Source organism: Chenopodium album, chromosome 20, assembly GCF_948465745.1.
Source record: "Chenopodium album chromosome 20, dcCheAlbu1.1, whole genome shotgun sequence".
In the NCBI taxonomy this organism is placed as follows: Eukaryota; Viridiplantae; Streptophyta; class Magnoliopsida; order Caryophyllales; family Amaranthaceae; genus Chenopodium; species Chenopodium album.
In genome coordinates, this window is record NC_137853.1 from 36,482,245 (window position 1) to 36,506,720 (window position 24,476).

Sequence of the window (24,476 nt, forward strand, 5' to 3'; positions counted from 1 at the left end):
CTTGGATTGTTTATAGCCCTAGAGATCATTAATGTTGCCAACAAAGTTCCTCGTGGTTAGACCTGTTAAACGTGTTTTAGATCAATAAAGAAACGAATCGAAATTGGGACAGGTTGGGTTTCGAGTTAACAACTAATCCAACAACTAATCCAAAATAAGGTGAACTAAACAACTAAAATAAGATGAACTAAACAAGGCCTTATTGTACATTATCAAAGAATTTAAAATTTCACTGCCATTCAAGTATTCACTACCATTTTAAGAGGTGTTAAATGATCAACTAAAGAAGAAAGACACAATTGGATAATTTTCATCAAACTTTCCTATAATTTACTGTACGAAGTATTTAACTCATTAGCATTACTAGTATCATTCAACAAAAGGGCCATGTTGTGTCAAAAAAAAAAAAAAAAAAAAGTTAAAAGAAAAAAAAGGGCCATGAAAGACCTCACCTCTAAGTACTAAAGACAGACATCCATATGATTATGATACATCAACAATTAGAGCCCTAATCGGGGCCGCCTGCATAAACCAAGACTACATCCATAAGATCATGAACCACAAAAATCACGATGTCTCACAAGGTGCAATAATCCCTCAACATCTGCCTTGCAAGATCAACTGCTCCACTTCTTTTGTAGATCAAGTGCAAATTGTACGCCGCTTCTCTCCGGAGGTCACAATAGCCGGATTTTACATCTTTTGCAGGACCTTTATCTACTTTGATAAGCTCTGGTAAGGGGCAGTCCTCTTGGGAAATTGCAAGGACCCTCTCATAGTAAGTAGCAGCTAATGTGACAAGTCCTACATGGTGGAATGCACGAGCTACATTATACAAGGCTTCCTGAAATGATTTGGATTAGTACTACAGTCTCATATAAGTGACTCTTTAAGATTATGCACACAAAGTAAAAGACTTATTTATTAAATTGGTACTACAAACTTAGAAAAAACATTAATATTAGGCAATCAGATAATATTTATTAATGATAGACTTATCAACTTTTCAAACTTCATTCCTGAACAACTATTCTTATTAAACACCAGCTTACCTGGCTATTTTCACAAAGTCGCAGATTGCTGTAAAGGAAAGCTAAGCCTTGTGCAACACACTGATGCTTGTTTTGAAGTCTATGTCCAAGGGCTAAATTGACTAAGGCAGTCCCTGCGAAGGAAGATGCATCAGTTAGATGGAGAATCGACACCAGCACACTCACATTAATCAGATTCGGATAAAATTACATATAACTTACCGACACAGAGATTGGTCAGAGGGGAATTTGGCATATGTTTATGCGCTTCCAAGTATTCCCTTGCAGCTACTTGGTGTTGACTGATCATTGTAAACTGATTTCCAGAAATAATCATGGGTGGCACTAGATCCTTATGTTCAACTCGCATATGATGCAGGAACTTATTATGCTTTGAGAGACGATTCTCTAATCTAAAGCCAGATGAAGAACAATAGTAAGAAATAACATAAGATAGTAACCTTCTCCCCCCTCCCCCCCCCAAGGCAGGGTTTTGGTCCCTCGGAACTCGTAGGGAATTCCCATTCCCTTACCCGTTATCTCTATGTACATTCTAAATATATGATAAAAATCATCAACGCCAGCTAACCTACAAATCTCCCTTCTAGTGTAAGCAACTTAAAGCTCCTATAGTCGTATTATGAGATACATTCATTAGTAAGGGTATGTTCCATAAAGAGAGTAAATAAAATGCTGAGGCTAGTTTAGTTCACCTTATTTTTGCTTATCAAATTTGAACTTATTTTTTCAGATCTGATCTAAACTTTTTTTTTTTTAATCTAATCTAATCTGATTGCCTGATTTGACAAACTTTGACCTTGTACGCTAATCCATAAAGGAAAAATAAATTAAATGTGTTAGACTTGTATTAATTTGGTTTTTTTTTTTTTTTTTTTTTTTTCCAAATATGTAATTTTTGTAATTTTTTATTTAGCGAAAATAATTGCACATAAAACGATAAAGTATGATCTAAACTTCTCTATTCTCATATGATTTGATATGAGTAACAAGGTAAAATAAGGTGAACTAAGCATAGCCTAAACTTGGTCAAAAATGTCAAATTACATGCAAAGCAATACATTTCGAATTGGTGATTAAACACCTGCAAATCAGGATCATCTAACTATTAACTAGGGTGCCAATTTAGCCCTTCTGTAAATTAAAAATCCTAATTCCTAACTTAACCTATTGGGTGGCAAGGCACATAAATGATATGAATGTAGAGACAGACTGATAACATCTTAAAGAACAATTGATGATATCTGGGAACAAGGCAAGAGAAAACATTGAGGAGGACAGGAAAATAAATGGAACCCTCCAAATGTCAAGAATGTCATCCAAATGGGCGGAATGCCTATGCCACAATTTAAAGGTCTGTAGATATCACTGCAGTGGAATGTGCAGGGCATGATAAACACAGCTTTATAATGAAATAGATTGCGGTAAAAGCTTGCTCAAGAGGATGGCATCGTAAAGACAACCAATTCACTAGTCAACTAGACTTCAGCTTGTCCCTTCTCATTCAATTCCCAATTCTCTTATTCCAATTATCTAACCCCAAGTCAGGATTTTTACCACACATACATTCCCAAATTATTTAACCAATTACCAATTCTCTTATCCCTATTATCTAACCCCCAAGTCAGGGTTTTTAACCAATACATACATTCCAAATTCACACTTCACACCAAAACCTGAATTGGTACTCTTTTCTTGAGAAAAGTACCATTTAAATAGTATTTATAGAATTCTATAGAAATTTAACTTCTTTACTTGGTCTTGCTTAAACTAGGCTAAACAAGACTTAATTCAAAAAAAAAAAACTAAAACTGATTCAACTGGATAGAGCAACGTTCTGTGAAATCAAATTTAAGAACCAAACTGCTTAGTTACAGGCCTTACAGCAAGTTAAGCTATGGACAGGGCTTAAAGAGCACTATAAGGGTATTATGTACCTCAAGACTAATCGATAATAACAATTCCAGGCAGCAACACTCTGCGAACGCTGCTGAACAATGTAGCGTACATAGTCAAACCCATCAGATGGATCAGTAACATTTAAGGCTATTTCTGCAAAACAGGAGATAAAAGATGAAGCTTATTAACAACATAAAACAGACATTCATAATATTCATTTTGATGGAATTGAAACGAAATTAAAGTGCAAAAAATAAAGAAAATGGGGAAATATCAATCCACCATGAAGTCATGAACACAACTAGAGATGTGTTGTGAAGAATTTTGTGTTAAACACTTACGAGCTCCGAGGGACTGAAATTTCTCCTTTTTCTCAGCAGGCAGAGTCTTGTAAGTTATTTTCAAAGTGAGCTTTATAAGTTCCAAAGCCTCACTGTACCTTCTCAAAGATGCCAATGCTTTGCATAGCTAACACAAAAGCACACAGATGATCAATTCAGGCAAATAAGCATAGCACACAAGGATACCATAAAGTTCACGATAACGAACAAATTGATGGAGAAAGATAAAACACTCATGACACAAACAGTCAATGGATCATGTTAGTAAATGAGACTTTTAGTGTTCAGCAATCACCATTTGGGTGGGTAAAACCATCCAATATGCCTTTAAACGGTCAATTTAGCCGTTTACAACTTGCACCGATTTTATAAACAAAACCTTACCACGGACATTTATGACAACATACAATGATCATATATGGTTCCAAACGGCATTATATGACCCTGCGATGTATCTTCTAGTGTCTCAAGACTTTTCGACACTGGGTCCCGAAACCTCCAAAATTTCTCAAAAAGCGTGGATAATAGCCTTTAATTTTGGAAAGTTTTGACTTTTTTTGACACGGAAATAAAAATTGCCAAGATCTCTACCATGGACCATAATACCCTCTGGAAGTCCAATTGGGTGGGTGAAACCATCCAATTTGCCTTTAAGCATCCAATTTACATGTTTTCGTACACGCCTCTTGTATTGGCTATAAGCTTTCACAGGGCTTTATGTAGCTGAATACTGGTCATATATGTGTCGAAACAATATTATATGACCCCGGGATACATCCCATAGTATTCCGTGAACATTTGACACCGGGTCCCGACACCTCCTAAATTGCTCCGATTTCGTGTATTATAGCCTTCAAATTTGGCTTCCGTACATCATATTTTCACCCGACGAGATTATGCATCCAGATACTTCAACGGGTTCCCGGACGGCCTTGGGAGTCATAAATAGTGCCCAGAATCATCTTATTCTTCCTTAATCATCATACCTTAAGGCAAAGTCAACATATCCTCAAATGATAAAGATATGTGTTTATGCCTTGTCCTTGGGTACACATGTCTTGTGCACATGCCACACACCCCCTTGCACCATCCAACATCCCAAAACTTAGGCTTTGTGACTTGTCTTAATCCCATACTTAGCATTTTAGCATATAAGAGCAAAAATTGGCCGTTCATATGATACCACAGGTCTTCTAGTAATACTTTATAAACAAAGCTTTCAAGGAGTTAAACATTTAGATTTGAGAACCCTAAGATTTGCTAATTAACAGAGGTCAACAAGGTGCTGTCATCAAGCAGTCCATTGTGATACAATACTGTGTGTACAAATGAGAACTAGACAACATAAGTATCACAAATCAATCCATCCGGAGACAGGGTGCATAGAGCATGCTACCTAAGCAAGCCATGTCACAGTTAAATTGTTTAAATTTTGCATAACATATAATTAGATTTCAGTTTGATATATATAAATAAAAACACATAGGGTAAAAACAATTCAAAGTTTATTTACTTTTAAAAATTAGAATGATTAAAATTAGTAGATTAAGAAAAATGTTTACTACATGATTTTCCATATTTATACCATTAATAAATAATAACAGTTCAAAATATGCTCTAAAATAATACGCATACTTCATGTATTCGCACATCACATTATACAAATTGGTACAATTTAGTTTTATTAGTTTTAATTGTCTCCGGTGCATGATTTTTACTCAATATCTTTATCTACAGACTCGAGGATTGTGAAAAGTTGATTATTTGAAAGCACACATGTAAACAAATCTAGCAAGATCCCACATGACCATGTTCTCCATGTCCATTAATTATAAAACACGGTTAAAATTTGCTAAGTTTGATCATGGAAAGCAAGTAGGAGTATTATAATAGAATGAAGGTAGTAATTAGGGTTGGGAAAGAAGCCTGCAACACATGTATTAATGGGATTACGAAATCTACCCTACAAAACAAGCCGGTGTATGTCAATGAAAACCAAAGTCAATTTACTGCATGTCAAAAACTCCCATATATTTACTTAGATATTCCGCATTTCCTAATATGCCTAAATCAGAAACTGTGATGGCAGTGATATTAGATAAGACAGCGAGAAAAGGAGATTCAGATAGGTCAAGCATACAACACCCTATAGAGTAATGAAAAAACTGAACTTTGGCAAGCCTCGATCAAAATAAAATGAAATAATGTAACTTAACAATATTATTCATGCAAGCAGCATTAGCATAGGAGTCATGTTATAAATAGTGACATCTGAAATGAGATTATAATGCTCCTCGTCCTTGAAGAGATCGGGCAACGGAGGCTCCTTCAGTGGCTGTTGCTGAGCACACCCCAGACAAAAGAGTAAAGAATAATCACATCCAGCAAAAAAAAGGACTTTTCATCAGGATAGATTGAAGTTCCAAAGTCAAAAATATGTTTTTACCGGAACATCATCTCCTGATTCATCACTCTCCCAATCAAGTCCAGCAGCCATTGCAGTAGATATCTTTTCTTCTTTGGATGTTGCTCTCTTTTTAAGCAACTTTGCAGCCCTATTAGCTTTCAACCTATAATGCAATCATAGAGCAAAGTGTGACACATGCTCCATATATATAAATACCTCTGAAAGTCCACACCAATCATCCTGTATTCAGAATCTTCAACCTTGGAGGCATTGTAAGAAACATAGTTTTAGCCTTTTAGGAGATTATTACTGAAAGGGTTTTGTTGAGTATAAGTGTACAAGAATACACAATGTAGTGTGCATATTGATTGTTTTACAAATGAGGTGAGAGAAAGTGGAGAGTTAGAGACTATAATGCTTTAAGGGATTAGAGAGAAGTTTAACAAAACAAGTAGAGGGAAGCAAAACAATACTATATTAAGTAGAATAGTAGACCTATCCGGGGAAACTTGAGGAGTTTTTTGTGGAACAAGCAGTTAGAGAGAAATAAGAAGCTTTTTGTGGGACAGAGGGAGTATATGGCACTGCTAGTCGTGCAAAAGAGAAAAAAAAATTACAAATCTATAACCCCAAATACTATATTGTAGGTGGATTAGTAGAAATTATTCGGTCGGATTAAATTCACTAATGACCTCACTACATATGTTTAGCTGAAGGCAAGACATAAAACAAAATTTTCAGTGGTGTTTTGGAAGTGCAAATCATCATATTCACCATCATTAAAGGAAAAAAAATATTCTTCTAGTAAGATTCGGGGACTTGGGGTCAAAGGATGCACATACTTACAACTCCTTTCTGGGAGCTGGCCTTCTAAAGTTTGGGAAGACAGAATCAGTTTGATGATCACCAAGAACTTTAACTCTCTCAGATAGCTCATTCATAGAGAGTCGTTTCCTCTGTTTTGCCTGGAACACATAGAAAAGAGAGTCCAACACAGTTTACAAAGATGATAGGAATGTGATATGCAATCATACATCTCGTTAGATGGTTTATAATCATAGCATCTAGCAGATACAAAGACAGACATATCACATATTGTATTTTACTGTGCAAAAAGTCGTAAAACAAAGAAATTATCACAAGTTTTTATTTACTTATTCACCAGTTGAGTGGAAAGAAAGCTGGAAAATAAAAAGCATGGCACTAAATACAAAGGAAATACCAAAGAAAGTTTCTTGAGATTGCTTAGTTGCTGGTACAAGGAGTGGGTATTGTCCAGGATTCATAAATAAATATATACTTATGTGTAAAAAAAGCATGAACAAAAAATACAGCCACAAAAGGTAAATGACTAAATGTAGATGGACATAGATGTGTGTTCATTATTTGATTGTATTGAAACAGTTCCAGTTTGATCAAGTCCAATGTAAAAGCAATTATGCAATCCTAGTCATCATATCCCATCAGGATTCAGAGCTACTAATTCCCTAATCTATGGACAAGATTTACTCTCCCTGCTCTCCTTTCTCTCATTCCCTCTCCTTAAATTAACCAACGGACTACCATCAATTAATGAAAGTCATTCAATCAAGAAGACCATACAGCAAGCAACATCCCTATTTTTAACCTCCCTTCTCTCCCTTGCTTCCTGTTTCTTTTTCTAAATTTAAACAACCTAACCAAGCTTCATGGTTGCAAACAAAACAGCAATATCATAGAGGATCCATCAAAAATAAGTGAAGCAAAGGTTATAGACTTATAGCATTTACTAAAAGCAGTAGTGGCAATCACAAAGTAGGTATTAGATGATGGAAGCACAGTCACAATTCAGGAAGGACAGCATGACATGAGGAACGGAAACCCATCGGAAAGGACTAATATCAAAACCATAATTTTGGACTTTTAACTCACACACTAAGTGCTAAGCTTCTTCATATTTCCATATTCACAGTAATCTAGTTCTAGACTTAACCAGCTTTATATACTCAACATCAACTTTTATAAGGAGGAAAACAAGCTTTCATGTGGCCAGATTCACCACCATTTCCTTTTACTAATGATTTACGATTTAACATTAAATGTGAAGTCTTATAGTTTCCCAACAGCACCCATATTAAAAAGAGGCACATAAAAAGGAAGAAGCTAGAACTCCATACGTCCAACCACACATAGGCCAACTATTTTTAATTTTTTTTTCCAAGTTTGAAAATAATATTGTTGACCTTATGCTTCCAGTGCTATTATGTAGTTGCAATAGTTTGACATTTGCACTATTCACACACTTCTCTTTAACTCTTCAATGATATATACTTCCAGAAAAATATAGGGTCTTGTCAAATTTGTCTCAATGCATAGTTTCATACTATCAAAACTTTATAATTTTATATATTGATAATAAGTTAATAACTAATACTTCCTCCATTTTTTTATACTTGCAACAGTTTGACTTTTACACTATTCATGTACTCCACTTTGACTAGCTTTGATGATTTGTAGCTAAGAAAAAATAGTCATGTGGGATCTTGTTAGATTTGTCTCGGTTTATACTATTTTAATATCTAACATTTATAATTTTTACATATTGCTAATAAAAGATATAAACGATTGAAAAAATGCATCGGCAAGCGTGAAAAGAGAAGTGTTGCAAGTATAAAAAAAAACTGAGGAAGTATATGATTGAAATTTTACATAGACAAACGTGAAATGAGAGATGTTGCAACTAATACAAAAACAGAAGAAGTACTATATTAAACATTTATGAATTAAAATACTTTCATAAAGCTATATTTTAACCGTTTATTAAATTTAAGACAATTAATGGTTATAGTTGAAAAGTTTTAAAAGTGGAGACCGTTCTTCAAAGGAAAGAATAAAACCACAAGAAAAATTGATTAAGACAATCAATGGCTTTGGCTATGAGCCATGGAGCAGGGAAAACAACTTGTGTATGATTGTAAAATGTAATAAAAAATAAACTAACTTAAGGGCATTATGGGTAGTCTAGTACTATTATTTAATAGTCTTTAGTTTTATTATAAATAGAGGGAGAGGGGAAAGGAAGAGGCAAGCAGATTTTTGGAGTAACTCAAGTCACTATTTTGAGAGTGGTGACCTTAAGTCACTAACAGAGATTGGCAGCCTAAAGTTGCCAGCTTGTACAAATCCCCGTTTTTAATTTTTTTCAACAAAGATTCGATCTTTTCTCTCTGTTTGCTGTGTTAATTGTGTGTGTGAGAGTCCAGTAAGCTTGAGTCCATTACATAAAACTCCTACTTCCACTACTGCAACAAGACTATTATATTCGAGTATGCTTTGCTTGATTTGTAATCTTCACATCATCCATTAGGTCCAGACCATCCTATAATGAAAATAAACTGCATGATGAAAATTGGCTTTAATCTGTCTTTCAGAAAAAAATTATGTACTAGTCCCAAAGCAACTAGGAGTGAGGTTGCATAGGTCTCCACCTCATTAAACCCTACGTATGCCGAGATCCACATTAAGGCATGCTTGTTTGTGTTTTTTTAGCATGTCAATTGCCCAAAACAGACACAAATTTTACCGTACATACACATGGCATGACAAAACAACTCAACATAGAATTAACCAATGTATACTTGATTATTAGCTGCAGGAACTATCTCGAATAGACATAATGCCCTAATAGATGCATGTTCCACGCAAGTATGTTGGATATACTAATATACAAGCATGACTGAAAACAGGTGTGTATACATGCAAGTGCAAACTTGTGTGACTGGTTGTGTGGATGCGTAAACAAGAGACAATCACTTCCAGAGGCTACAATTTCAAAAAAGTACCTTCTGATCCATCGAATCAATCTTAAGTGATTCATGGATAATGGGGTAGATCACTTCAACAAAGGCCTCAAGCTTCCCTTTAGTTCTATAAATTTGAGCTAACCTCAACTTTACTTTCACATTGAGCCACCAAGGTTCTGAATTATCTGCATGCATGTCCTTTGAGAATACTGGAAGAAAAGAATATTTCACATGAGGATGTCATGTAACTCTGATCCCCAAATATTTTTAGTAGGAAAAGCAGTCAAGAAACATGCCACATCACTACCTGGGTTAGGTGGAGGTGAAAGCAATTCAACCGCTTCTTCTTCTCTGTTTTCCTTAAGGAGAAGGGAGGCTAGAGTTAAACGAGCATCAATGTCATCTTCACTTGCTTGTAATCCTGAAATGAGAGACTAGTTACTAGCAAGAATTAAGAAGGTCAAACCACATCAATTTTTTTAGCAACATCATATATTCATATTAGTATATACAACAAGTACTAGCAAAGTTCACAGCGTACAACATTCTCAGCTAAAATAGATTTCTACACTAGACAAAGCAATCTCAATGAAGCAAGTGAATGCTGGGAGGTGGGACCTATACCTTAGATACAAGACAATATGCAGCTATAACTGATACTGTTCAAATTATAACACTACAATACAATCAAAACAGTTACTCTCTCTAACCCAAAATAATTGAATACATTTGACCTGGGTTTTGATTGAGAAAAAAGTTACAATGCCATTAATTTTTTCACAATTCAAAATCTATATTTCTGCCAGTCACAAAGTGATACGACGACCAAGGTTAACAGAAAAGGTGCAGTGTGATACTAAAAACAACGAGTATTCTATCAGTTTTGGGATGAATTAAAATCAAAATCTACCCTTGCATATATCAATATAGAAATGGATTTACCTCAATATTATATGATAACCAATTTCATGCTAATATAAGAGCCTGTCGCGAGAGGGAGATAGGGTTGAAAATCTGAAAACATTATTATAAAGGGAAATAAGGAATGAATCTGGTCCCAAAGACAAATGAATTGATACTAGTAGTACTGGAAAAAATTTCAATGAAGTTGATATTTAAAAATAAATTGTGGCAAGATTAAGTCACTCATTAATATTTTGGGCGGTGGAAAGATTGTCAAGTTGATGCTTGGCATACTTTCCGATAGAACTCTTAAAAGCTGACGTGACAGGAGAAACTAGAACTGGCAAAAGTTGACCCAAACCATGAACCTAGCACAAAATTAGCAGTTTCTGTCATAATATTTGACCCAGTTAAGTAATTGAGTTGATTCAACCCGTCAACCCGACACCTTAAAATCAAAGTTACGTTAGGGTTGAGAATTTCAACCCGCAAAAATGCTATTATCTTATTGCAAGGACTTTGGCATTTATAGATTCACTAAGAATTACGCAGTTACTTTTTTTTTCAACATATTGGACTATTTGTAGTTTGGGTAGATTGGGCCTTATATAATAAAAAAAAAAAATTAAAAAAAAAACTTTCTAAATTGGTTAGTAGTTGATTTAATAAAATAGTCTAGAGTACTGGTGGAAAACCTCATTATAGAATTGTCCTTGGACATTTTTTATTCACTCACTTCTCCCTCTTCCCCTTTCTTTCTTCTCCCACTTCACAATTAAAAACCTCATATTTTCAAAAATCATAGAAATCCGAATCAAGGTGATTATTAATTGGACCTTTGGTTTGGTTGATGGTATCATAACTCAAGTAGAATCTAGTTTACTACTACGTATTTGTAATTGTAAGTTGCGAATCGCTAATCTCTTTCTTGCAAATTGCGTCTTCTCACATGAGTATTTTATCTCTTGTATTAATAATTTGTGTGGATCACATATATGACATCAACTGTAATGATTTTATGTTTTTGATCAGTTGATTAAGAACAGCATAAACGTAAGAGTTAATCTGGTTATGCCAGTCAGATTAGATTAGGTAGGTTAGGCGTCAGGTTGTGTTCACGTCTGTCCAGACTTACCCGTTAAAATAAACAGGTTATGGTTCAGGTCATGGGTTCCAACCAGTATAAGAGTGAACCCGATAAGAATCAAAAACTCATATTGATATGAATTGTCTTGACCCAAAACCTATAAACTCAAAACACAATTCAACTCAAGATATTATAAACTAGGCTCTAGGAAAAAAAAAATAACTCTCGGTTCAACCCAACCAATTATTTACAAGATCTGAGAAAAAGTTGACCCCTAATTCAGCACAACCTGTATCAAACCTTGACTCAAATATGACATGAGTATTGAAAACGGGTTCCAATAAATCTCAAATTGATCAAACAAAGAAATTAAGGCTATTAAATAGCCGTGAGATCAAATATACCAAACAGCTATAACACCACAGCACTGCATTAAATAGTATGACGAAATGAGTAACATGATTAACTCAATTCAACTTACTTATAAGTGGGCACTATATAAATTAATTTCATGCCTATAAGGCTATAAGCTTAAAGAAGAGCAAGGAAAAATTGCAAACCTTTGTAGAAGAACTGGATAGCTGAAGCAGCTTTTTCCAGAGCAGAGTAGCAGTGAGCAATTTTCAAACTTACAAGCTCCTACCAAAATGAAACACAATAGTCTTGGAAAATATTCAAATAGAAAAAGAATTTATCCTAGAAAATCAAAAATTAAAAAATAATAATATAATAATTAAATTTTAAAAAAATAAAAATAAAAAAAAAGTAACAACATCTCACAACAGCTCTCGAGGATTTCTAAATAAGGTACAACTCATACTATTATTAGGCACTTGATAGATTGATGATGCAGACTGCTTTACTTCTATACAACCTTTTGTAGATAGTCTAGTAGCCAGTTTACTGTATAGATATACTTCATACGAAGTATATTTCATTTCTCATTACTTCATTATCAACATTTAAGGCTCGTTCAACTTTTGAGTCTTTAACCCCTCCAAAATCTTGATCAATTAGACAACAAGCATAAGTCCCCCATTATTCATTTCTTATGAGTCTGTGTAACAACTATTCATTCTGTTCATATTGCTTTAACTATGATGTCATGAAATTCGATACACAAAACCCATATACTACTATACTAGGCAACAAGCACAAGTCCCTCATTATTTGTTCCTTATCAATGTGCATATGTTTATAATGCTTTAATTAATTTTGATGTGATGTCATGAAATTCAATACACAAAACCCGGCTATCACTCAAATTGGGACAGGGAATCAGATGTATGTAGCTCAAAACCTATGTTACTCAGACTATTCAACTCCCCTAAAGTACTTGTGCCACACCATCGCCACTCCAATTTAAGTATGCACTTGAGTGACTAGACACTTCATTTTAAACCAAAAAACAAGGAAATTTTGCATAAAAAAAGGCTAAATTTTGACACTTAGCATGTAACATAACAGTACATATTGCTAAGCAAACACAAAAAATGAAGAAAATTTCAAACACAGTAATAAATGACCTTACATTTTTTAAGACACAGCCGTCTAACATCAGATAATACTTCAATGCTAACTCATGTTGGTGCAGATTCACATATGAGTTGGCCACTGCCATCATATAGTCCATTTGCTGTTCCACATTATTCCTTTGAAGAAGAGAGAAACAAATCTGTACATCGTTGGAAAAATAATAATACAATAAGTGTAGAGGTATCAATATCATTTTGACCATAGCTACATAATTCTTTCTATCAGGCAATCAACAAATACAAGCCTTTGCAGATCAATAACAAGGTTTTTTTTTTTTTTTTTTTTTTTTTTGGAGGGAGGGAGGGAGGGGGGGGGGACTGTTAAGGCACTAAGGCATACATATCAGAGAAGAAAGCAACTAGTATATGTAGCTAAGCATTCAAGCAACCAGAAAACAAATAAACCAACAATATAAAAATCATACCTCTGCTTTCTCTATATTCCCAAGATGAGCATGGCAAATGCCTTCTCTTACTCTCAGACATAAAGGAAACTCTTTCACTAAACCACAGGCCTTCTTTGCATGCTCAATGTGCTGAAGTGCTTTATTATATGAACTGCTTTCTATGAAGAATAAAGCCAACATATCAACTACAGTCAAATCAGCTTCAGAAGGATGGTTGTTCAGGTAGTCCTCCAAAAGAGTAATAGAACGTTCAAATTGGCCAGATCGTTTGTACAACTGCAAAATAAAACTAGTCAAAGACATAACATTTTAAAAATATAAAACATTACTACCTCTCATTGAAAAAGATTGTTCTCCTTTCTGCTTCGGTAAGTTTCAAATATACAATAACAGAATTATTACAACACACCAAATAAAACATTTGATTTTACGCATGAGATTTTATACTACTCATATATACAGAGAAGATACATCCTCAGCTTTTAATCTTCAGATGAGAAGTGCACAAATCATAGCAAGGTTGTAAAAAGAAATTTGTAATATGACAACATATTATTCAGGCCAATCACAACAAATTACCAAAATGGCTTTGCATCAGTCACAATGTCGCAAAGAACCCTTTAATGTTTTATAAGCATCTTTTTACTGACTGCTATAATGGAAATTCAGAATTATTCAAAATGATAGTCTTTGTTTTCTCTACTAGTAATACGGTAATACAAACGGGCATGAAATATAAGGTAGATAAGAAGAAAACCCCCAGATATTTAGGACCATCTCTGAAACAGGCCTAGGAGTTTGAGGCATCATAATCGGAACTTTTTCCTACTAAATGTGTATCATTTCTCTGTCACAACAGCAAACACTATGCATTCTAAAAGTCAGTAGTCACCAAAAAAGGGCATAGCGAGACATCAAATATTACAAGCGACATGGCAATCCAAGTCATCAGCAACAAAAGGTGATATTAAAGATCTACTGTAGAAATTTAAAGATGGGGATCAAGACTATACCATTGCTGCAGTCTTGAGTGCTTCAACATTATCAGGGCAGATTTGAACTATCTGATCATATGATTCAGCAGCTTTTAAAAAATCTCCTGCCTCCATGCAAAGTGAAGCACGATGGTACCTGAGTGTAATATCAGCTGGATCCGCAGTAATTGCCTTAGAAAGACACCACCAAGCTTGACCAATGTTACCCAGCTCTCTGCATAAAAAATTATGAGACCATCAAGTCAAGTAAAAATATCATCAGCATATTGTATAGTATCTGATAATGGAGCAAACTCTTGAAAAATTCTACAGGTGAACCTCATGAGAAATCCATTTCTAAACTTTCAAAGTCAATACAAACAATATGAACACCTCAAAAGTATATAAAATCAGACAGAAATAAGACAGCGATGGGTTATAAGATATTAGCCTATCAAGGCTCCCCTTTTAAAGCTTAAAAGTCTATTTGGAGTTTTGGACATTACCAATTACTTACAGAAGTGTTGGGCTAAGTTAGTTCAATTAATAACAAAGTCACTCACAAAATCTATACTTTCAAGTAAGAATATTGAGACCTAAAATGCAATTTCCATGATCACCTCAGTTCAGCTAGGTTACAAGTAATGTGGGAAGCCATTGCCAATGATCTGTAGCCAACCATTGCAAGGCAAGAAATGGCCCGCAAAGAGGTTGGTGAGAGATAATAATAAAGATTTTGTCTATAATCTATATTAAAATAGGTTATGTCCCAAGTGGATGGATCTCCATTACCAAGTATGTGTTTTTCTTCATAAATTTTCATTCTCATTCACTACCCTTAATTATGGAAGTAATTTAGGGTGATAATTAGTAGTTTAGTACTTCCTCCGTTTTTATTTACTTGGCCCCTAGCCTTGGGCACAATATTTAAGGAGAGGAGAGAGAAAATTTACTTTTGTGGGCCTTGTTGCACATGACTTACCTTATTACCAATGTGCACTTTTTGAGGCTAATTTAGAGAGTTTATCCACCAAAAGCTTACCATATATAGTATGGGTCAAGTAATATGACAATTCCATTTAGGAATGTTAGTCAAGTAAATAGAAACGGAGGAAGTATTTATTTAAAAAATAATAATAATAATAATAAAAGAGAGGATGGTAATCCATAACCTGGGACATTCACAATCTCACAATGAACATTCCACAGAGAATCACACACAATCTCATGACTAATTGACTATTACCTCAATTTGCCACCTTGTAGGCCTGCATCAAAGGGCCATTCAATCTTTTAGAAATGTTAATGGAAATTTCAGTGAACCCTGACTTTCAAATTTCAACCATAAACAAAATGTGCCTTTAATGATGTGTTACCCCATAGTAATTAACTTATATGGCCAACATGGGTGAAAATGAAGTGTCAGAGTTTGTTGGTTTTTGTCGGCCAATGGGACACACATGAAATTTGAAAGCAGATCTATTCCAAAATGCTTATGGTAACCAGATTTTTACGCTTACTCTCCTTTTTCCCTCTATAATATTGTGAGAGGGTATTTGGTTCAAACAAAAAAAAAAAAATAGGTATAAGGTATGGGTTTAAAAAACTAAAACTTAAAACCCATACAGACATACCTATACCTTAAACCCACTGGCGGAGCCAGAGGGGTACAAAGGGGGACAGCTGCCCCCCCACTTCCCAAAATAACAATCAGCTATATATATTATTGTGTGGAGTAAATTAAGATACAAAGTGGATGGTGTGGTGGTGAGTGGAGTTGAATTCTTTACAAGATACCAAGGTTCGAACCTTGTTGTTGTATTCTTTCCATTTTTTTTTTATTTTTTTTTTTTTTTTTTGAAGAATCCTTCCATAATATTTATTAACCAATATAATTTATTTACATAAGTGTAATTGTAATATTGCATTAACGGAACCCCTAAATTACTATTGTCAGTGAACTTTTAGTGGAGTATTTTCCATTCACTTTTTTTCTTTATAATGTTTAATTAAGAAGTATTCCTTTCAGTTTTTTTTAACTAATATGTACTAAGTATATATATTTAAATAATAATTTTAATTATGATATTGCATGAACAAAACCCACTAAATTAAGTTTGTCATAGAGAAAATTATAAATTATGACTATTGCATTTAATAACCTATATTATTTAATGTTCAAATTCATTAAAAATTCCAAACTCGCTCATAAGCAATTATTTTTGGAGGAAAAATTGGTATATAATGTTGAATTTATATTAAGTCCTCTGTATTGTGGATTTTTTGAGTTGTACACATTAATTATTGAACATTCTGTGTATTTAAGTATTGGTGTTTTTTTCTGAATATTTTTTGTCAAACTATGTAATGTTCATCCGTCCCCCCGATTTAAAATTTCATTAAATCCACAAGATATGGGGTACAAAAAGCAAGGAGGAAGTTGAGATGGCTCATAACAAGCCTAAAGGTATCAAATAAAAGGAAATACGTAGTAGAAAATTAATCAATTTCGGATAAAAACAAACACATGGCATTAAGAAACAAGTTTCAAACCCATACCACCTTGATTTCATTAGATCCAAACCCATACCAATTTATAAACCAAACACCTCCTAAAAGTGTTGTATTACTCTTAGTTTGAAATTGCTATCTTAACAATTTAAGACCAATTTTGTTACAAAACTATTATATTATAATTTGCTTTATGTGGTTTTGGATACTAACATTTAGAGAGAAAAAGGTACATAAAGCTATTTTGACTTGTGTTCAAGTACTCCTTATGTTCCATATTCATCCTTTTTAAGATAGAAATAATTTGATTGAAAAATTACATCAAAAGCTATGTAATAAAAACATCACATTCTAGATAGGGGATATTTTTCCTTTCTCCAAATAAGTAGATTCAAAGCATTCCCAAGGATTTGTCTTTGAGTATCACACATTCCCACATGAACAAAGAATAATAAAAAAGTTCAAGGATGCTTACATGGACCAAGTCACAAGCGGTTTCCACAAAGGTGATTCTTTTGGACCAAAATTTGCAGCTAACATATAGCAATTCACAGATTTTGCTTTGTCGCCCATAGAGTTATATACGAGCCCAAGTGTATGATATGGATCCGGTAGGTTTGGGGCCAGTAGAACCACTTCTCTCAACAATCTGATAGCCTTAAACAGAATGACCAGAAAGTTAATGGACAAATAAACTAAATTGAGACAGGAGCAATGTTGAACTGAAAAGCACCTAAACTTTTAGCTTAGGGTTCGTTTGGCATTGCTGTGGTTTTCTGTTTTTTGGTTTTTGTTGTATAAAAGTATATGATATATGTCACATAATTAATCAAAAATTATATAAACTTATTAAAACCATAATAATTTTGAAAACTGACAACAAAAAAGTGAAACACCTTTTTCTTGTTTCCTATTTTTGGTTTTTAGTTTTTAAAAAAACAGGAAACTGAAAACCAAATTGATGCCAAACATGCCCTTAATTAAGCATACTAACGTTAGTAGAGTAACATGAGCAACTACAATGAACTACACAAAACAATAAATATTATCGGGGAAAAAATTAATGATACCACAAATTAAGAGATGCGCGATCCAAATATGGACCGCACCATAGACTAGGTCTTAACTCAGAAGAGGTAAAGATGTAGACATAATAAAGATATCTTGGAAGTAATAGCCAGAGTAAGACAATGTGAAGTGGTTGGTAGATCAACAAAACATAATGAACTTGATAAATTATTGCACCAGAATAAATAAACTAAATCAGCATTTATCAACTGTTCAAATTACTAATTCCAGGCAATATTGCAAGCTGAGAAAGGGTGAAGCTCGCACACAATATACAAAAGAGAAAAGCGTTTACATTGGTTTAGAATGGGAGACATTAAAAAAGGAAGAACTCAAAACTGAATTCTTGATTTATAAAGAAGTGATAATCAAAGCAAGGCAAGGCAGAAAGACAGATATACAGGGCACGATTGCTGCATGCTGCATCAGCACATTGCCAAATTGTTTAAAAGTTGGAACACTATCAGGGTGAATAACAAATGACAAAAGAGAAATGTAGCTTGCAGGCAAATAGGCAACCACACAAAGGGGAGATTTGGTTCAAATCGGTACAAAGTAGAAGAGATGGGAGTATGGGACAAACACGAACCACTACTATTCCTGGAAAATCAAGAACTATTAGCCAGAGTTTCCTAATTCTCGTACACCCCAGCATACCATGCTTTAGGCTCCCCCACTGATTCTCAATTTCTCAGCATTCCACAACTTTGAGAGGTCAAACTAGTAAACTCTGAATAGCAAATCCTCTTCAACACAGCCCTATACATGGTAGACCAGAAAGGTGAATAAATTACTTTGAGATGTTTTAAATAGGTTTTTAGCCTGTCTTCCTAGATTTACCATTTCAAACATTAGCACCAAGGGTAGACCTCTAGTCTATACATTATCTTCCTGCCTCATAATCGTTGACATTAAAATTTGGCTAGAACAAGAGAAATTTTCGGAGCCCCGTTTTCTGTTTTTAAAAAGACCACCAAACACTGATGTGGTCAATTAGTAGTTTGACTCCTTACACTTCAGACTCACCATGATTAATCGTATGTACCTCAGTGACGGTAGACTGTGAAGTGTGAACCCATAAGGATTGAAGTCTGAACTGTGTAAAACGAGAAAAGTTGCACATGTAGACTCTGGATATGCTATGTGGCAAAGCAACAAACAGGGAAAAGTCCTCAACTAGGCCTCCTATACACAAGATTCCTCTGTGTTTTAGCTTCCCATTAATATCCGCCCACATTGCATGAATGGACCAGGACCTAAACACACTTAAGTTTCTAATAAGTGAAGACTTCCTTTAAGTACAACTATGGATCAAACCCCCAGCAGGTGCAGCATCTCAATATACAGCCTTTGTAAACAATCACAACTAGAACACATAACCAACACTCCAGTTTATGAAGAAAATTTAAGCATCCTAAGGAAGTCTTCAACCCCTTGTAGAAGACAGAGCAAACCAGCATCTGCAATACCTAGAGTTAAACCATATTCTTCATGTGATGTGCTTTCTCTAACACTGCCACTAACAAAGTGAAGTGTAAGGATACTAATAATTAGAATAATTACTAGTACGTACATACCAGTCAAATGAAGCACCCTAGTAATAGGATTCTTTCCCAAATATGGACCTCAAATTTCAAGTGAAGTGCCTCCCTAATTTTGAACATGAAGGAAACATGATCAAACCCCCAAATTGTGAACAATTGAACATAACCGATTTAGTCTCCTTACTCGTGCCAAAGAAAGCAAGTTTCATTTCCCTTTCAAAATATTCACTTATAACAAGTCAGAATTTCTACCTTTTCAAGAAAAAATAGGTAAACTCTTAGATAAGGAAATATCTGCACAGGAAAGAACTTGTCTAAAAAAACAATGAGAATAAATAGACAAATAGAATGCCAATCACGCTTCAGTCGTTAAAAGGTAACCCTAGGAAAAGCTGCATATAGTAGCCCCAAAGAAAAGCAAAGTAGGCCACTCTCAAAGCCTCATGACAATAGTTGTATTCTGAAAGCTCCATCTTGTAAAAAGTGTTAGAGCTGTATAGATTAGTTTGTAACTATCATTTATTTCGAATTACAAAATTTAAGGTTGGCCAATCACTCAGATTTTCAAAAAAATTTCCCCTTATTACTTCCAAAATTTGCATGGCTGGCAATCTAACATGCAAAAGAAAAAAAGGGATTAAAAAAAAAAAGAGGGCGGGGGGGGGGGGGGGGGGGGGGGGGGTGGTCGTCATATAAACTATGTAATACAGTATCTTATTAAAAATAGAATCTAAAAATAAGCAAGAAGTGCCCTAACTTTTCCCAGAAAGTAACTTGATCGCCGAATTGAATGCTCCACGGACAGATGACACAAACATCAAAGAACTTATACGGCTGTATATCTTTGTGGGTAGTTGACCATAAGTTTATTATTGTAGCACACCATCTTACACTAATTTGTCGGCTTCCAAAACACTTCCAAATATTATTTAGAGCAAACCCTATACTAGTCTTAATTTATTAGAAGTATAGTTGCATTCATTTTCGCTCCCAAACCGAACTCCTAGAGAATAATCATTATCTAGAGAATGTGCTAGACATGAGAAGGCCAAATCTTACTCCGATCATGCTGGGAAAAAAAATGGAAAAAAAAAAAAAAAAGAACATAATTCAATGCGATTAAAGAGGAAAGGGAAAACACATCAATTGAGTAGACAATGATTGATTCAACTTTAAATTCAACTTGCGAATTTAAAAGAGGCACAAATGTCAAATAGAGCAACACATACTTCTTCATAGCGGCCATGTGCATAATGAAGATTAGCATCACCAAGCTTCTTTGTGATTTCAGTGCTAAGCTTATTTCTTGATCCTTTACGCCTCCCTCTCTTCTTAGGCTGTAGTAATATAAAACAAGAAAACAGAGTGAGATGTGATAAAACACGAAATGAAGCAATAGTAAAAAGCAAGGGCAGGGGCGGGCCTTAGTTAGGGCGGGTCGGGGCCCGGCCCCCCTTAATTTTTCTAAGTTATTGGTTATAAGTAATATAATGTCTAATAATTACATTTAAAAAGTTATGACACAATGTTTAAGTATTGTTATTTTTGAGCAAAAGGTTGGAGGATCAAACTTTGGCCCCACAAACTTTTTGGCACAAGATCCGCCACTAAGCAAGGGAGATATGCATATGCATACATCATAAGATATTATATTACAGGTCACCATACAAAGAAGTTGCAAGTGTAGTGTGTAAAATATAGATACTCCTAAACTAATTAAATAACCTCACATTTTCAAAGTATACAATAACAAGGATAAAAATTATGATATATATGTATACTTTATATATATATACATATATATATATATATATATATATATATATATATATATATATATATATATATATATATATATATATTTAAAAAAAAAAGTTTAGCTGCAAAATGGCATGCCATGATAACTGCAGCCAAGGGTCCCAAAATACGCACACTGACTATAAAAATAAGGAAAAGGAAGAGCAAGGACATGCCAGGAATCATAAAAAGTGAAGAACTTCAACACCATGTAAGTGTAAAACATCACAGCATATAACTATCCAGAGCAAACAAACAAATAATTCTAACTATGACTAGATTTCAACACATGAAAATGAAGCTAACCACCAAGTTCTACAACAAGCACCATTGGTATAGATACAAGCATTTAGTCAATATACATAGATGAAAAATATAAATCACAACATGAAATTGAAATATTTCTCCCATCCAGATGTGGTGTTAATTAAACCCTTGGGAAGGCATCATCACAGCCCGTAACTAATCCTTAAGCACATTAAAAGATAGTGTGTGTGTGTGTGTGTGTGTGTGAGTGTGTGTGTGTGTGTGTATTTACACGCTTATGCATCACATTGTCCATTTGTCCACATATAACTTAACATCTTACACTTAACTTACTCATGTCCTAGCTATCCATGTCCTAAATTCCTAATTACCTTTTTCGCACTTTCTTCAGACACAAATGTTCCTCTATGCGATAAGTTTAATCTCTAAAGCAACCATTTTTTTAGATAAAGAAAATTCCATCATAATTAGACTTTGCAAAAACTCACTGGAGAAAACAGAGTCCCAATTACCGATATAATTACCTTCTTAGATCTTCGCCTAGAAGTATAACTCATGACCTCCTCCATTTCTGCAGGGGTTGCTCCAGCATTAATCTCCGGCCTCTGCTTCTTAGCTGAACCTTCTCTGCCAAAATAACCAATTTGTAAAAATTCAATATCAACACACCAGGGAATTTCCTAAATAAAGCTTAGTATAAACCTGGGAGATCAAACTGATTAAGAATAACCCCCCCCCCCCCCCCACCCCACAAACACACACACATATGCGCGCACACCCAAACAGGGAGAAGAACTAAAAATTATTCACAGATCAATAAATCTCAGGAATCCAGGATATACCCTAATAAGATGACAGCAGAATAAATTTGTGCTCCTACGACATTAATAAATCAAACAAATCCACAAGCAGCCAAAAAGTCATTATATTGCTGGAAAGCATTATGTATTTGCTGTGTTAGTGATCCACGAAGACTTTACATCGGCATAAGTAGCATTGAAGGTCTTCATGCATTTAAGAATATACGAGGACTAAAAGCAGTAAAATGAACCTTCATGCAAAGTGAAGAATATGCACTTAAGGTCTTTAATTAAGTGCATATATGGCAGCCGATTCCTAAGTATTAACCAATGAAGACATAGTTCATAGTTGACAATGTATCAACAGTTTAACACCAACTTGCTAACACTAAACACAAATTCGCTCAAAACAGATGATTGTCATATGCATTTTCATGTTCTATCTAACCATTTTTTAGTGCTATCTCTGCAAGGCTTTCTATATACCCGGAAGATTGCATACATATTTGTTCTCTTCATCATAAATAAACTTATTGCATGAGAAATAAGTTATTCTAATCAGGGCTACCCGAGCACAACTCAGAATTACAATAAGCGTTAAGATAAGTCAATTATATGCGAAAAACCACACTTATTTTTCCACATACATTAATGCCTCATTGCTAAATAAAAGGTTGGTGCTAGACTGCTATCATGCTAGACTGTTCTTGTATCAATATACAATTAAATAATATTTTTTTAAAAAAAAATTATGCAAAAGTTAACACAACTATAAGGAAATGAAAAAGAATGCTAGGTGATAAAGTAAAATACCCTTGGCCTTTGCGCCTCTTCCCAAAACCAAAGTTCCATAGTTGAGCTTTTCGAGCTCTTGATAAAGTTGAACTTCAGAAGTACCTTCTTTAACAAAATCCAAAGGGTTTATATTCCCTTCAAATGTCACTGAACGTTCCTCTTCTTCCTCCAACTCATCCTCGCCTTCTCCCTCCTCACCTCCATCACCATCTTCTTCGTTGTCTTCTTCTTCCTCCTCCTCCTCTCCCCCATCTGATACTTCTCTCTCCTCGAAGATATTGTCTTCCTTCATCCCATCATCACTCTCCATCGAGATACAACAACTCAAGCAACCCTGCAACAAAAATAGGAAATCGTTGTGACCAAGTGATCTGTTGCAGTCATGTTAAATCACAAATTAAACAGAATTATTTATACCCTTAACAAACATGGCCACAATTCAGAATTAAATAGAATTATTTGAGTATGATACGTTGTATAATTCAGTAAAATAAAACATCTGATTAATAAAGTGATAATTTAGCAACATAATAATCTGATTAACGATTTACAATTGAAAATAAAATTCCAAAAATTGAGACTTTAGGGCTCAATTTGACTTACACATACAACAATCTATACTTTAAAAGCATTAAAATTATAATTCAAATTTAATCTATTCTAAAAAGAGAATAGGAATATATAATTCGAATTTTGTTGTTTATTCTAAAAAGAGAATAGGGTTTATACCAGTAGAATCTTGTCTTAGTTAATCTGCAAAATCCCACCGGAGGTTAAAGAGACGGCGTCGTTTCGCTGTCCGGCTTGACAAGCATCAGTTTCAGCTTCGTCTTGGCCCTCGATTTTGCCCTTTTTCTTCTCTCTTCTCAACAAAATCGAGACAGAAACCCTAATTTTCCAGATTTTGTCGTAAACTTCAACAAAAATGGCCGTGAAACCAACCAAGGCTGAGAAGAAGATCAGAAACTATGCCAACTCTTGGACGAGTACAGTCAAGTGTTGATTGCATCAGCTGACAATGTCGGTTCGAACCAGCTTCAAGGAATTAGGCGTGGTTTGAGAGGTGATTCAGTTGTTTTGATGGGAAAGAATACTATGATGAAGAGGTCTATTAGACTTCATGCTCAAAACACTGGTAACGAGAACCTGAAAAAAGCTCCAACAGTTGTTGGTTTGATCTTTACCAAGGGTGACTTGAAGGAAGTTAGGGAGGAGATTTCCAAGTACAATGTTGGAGCTCCTGCTCGTGTTGGTTTGGTTGCACCAATTGATGTCATTGTCCCACCGGGCAACACTGGTCTTGATCCATC

General features: G+C 34.6%; 1 protein-coding gene across 3 annotated transcripts; it reads right to left on the reverse strand.

Moving 5' to 3' along the window:
- Positions 1 to 285: 285 nt before the first annotated feature.
- LOC145597350 (uncharacterized) lies at positions 286 to 24,476 on the reverse strand. 3 transcript variants are annotated; one of them, XM_081653502.1, is made up of 19 exons: positions 23,896 to 24,476; positions 23,185 to 23,500; positions 22,096 to 22,193; positions 20,737 to 20,844; positions 17,371 to 17,552; positions 14,424 to 14,619; positions 13,429 to 13,686; positions 13,000 to 13,143; positions 12,029 to 12,107; positions 9,786 to 9,899; positions 9,518 to 9,687; positions 6,543 to 6,661; positions 5,736 to 5,859; positions 5,559 to 5,630; positions 3,290 to 3,416; positions 2,987 to 3,101; positions 1,254 to 1,444; positions 1,053 to 1,165; positions 286 to 844 (listed from the first exon to the last, which is right to left on the reverse strand). In XM_081653502.1, exons 2-19 carry the CDS (start codon positions 23,474 to 23,476, stop codon positions 578 to 580), a joined length of 2,769 nt encoding a protein of 922 aa, XP_081509628.1. In that variant the 5' UTR covers positions 23,477 to 23,500; positions 23,896 to 24,476; the 3' UTR covers positions 286 to 577. The 3 variants fall into 3 exon arrangements, with proteins under 3 accessions (XP_081509628.1, XP_081509631.1, XP_081509630.1); XM_081653504.1 differs by having other exon boundaries at positions 644 to 804; XM_081653505.1 differs by lacking the exon at positions 23,896 to 24,476 and having other exon boundaries at positions 290 to 844; positions 22,096 to 22,198; positions 23,185 to 23,326.

What these genes read in the sequence shown, in the direction of transcription:
- LOC145597350 (XM_081653502.1), bottom strand. Translation starts at nt 23,476, where the DNA reads ATGGAGAGTGATGATGGGATGAAGGAAGACAATATCTTCGAGGAGAGA. An exon ending in CACATGGCCGCTATGAAGAA is followed by an intron (nt 17,553 to 20,736) that starts GTATGTGTTGCT and finishes ATTCTGTTTAAG; the next exon opens with GCTATCAGATTGTTGAGAGA. An exon ending in TTCACCTCCACCTAACCCAG is followed by an intron (nt 9,688 to 9,785) that starts GTAGTGATGTGG and finishes CTTTTCTTCCAG; the next exon opens with TATTCTCAAAGGACATGCAT.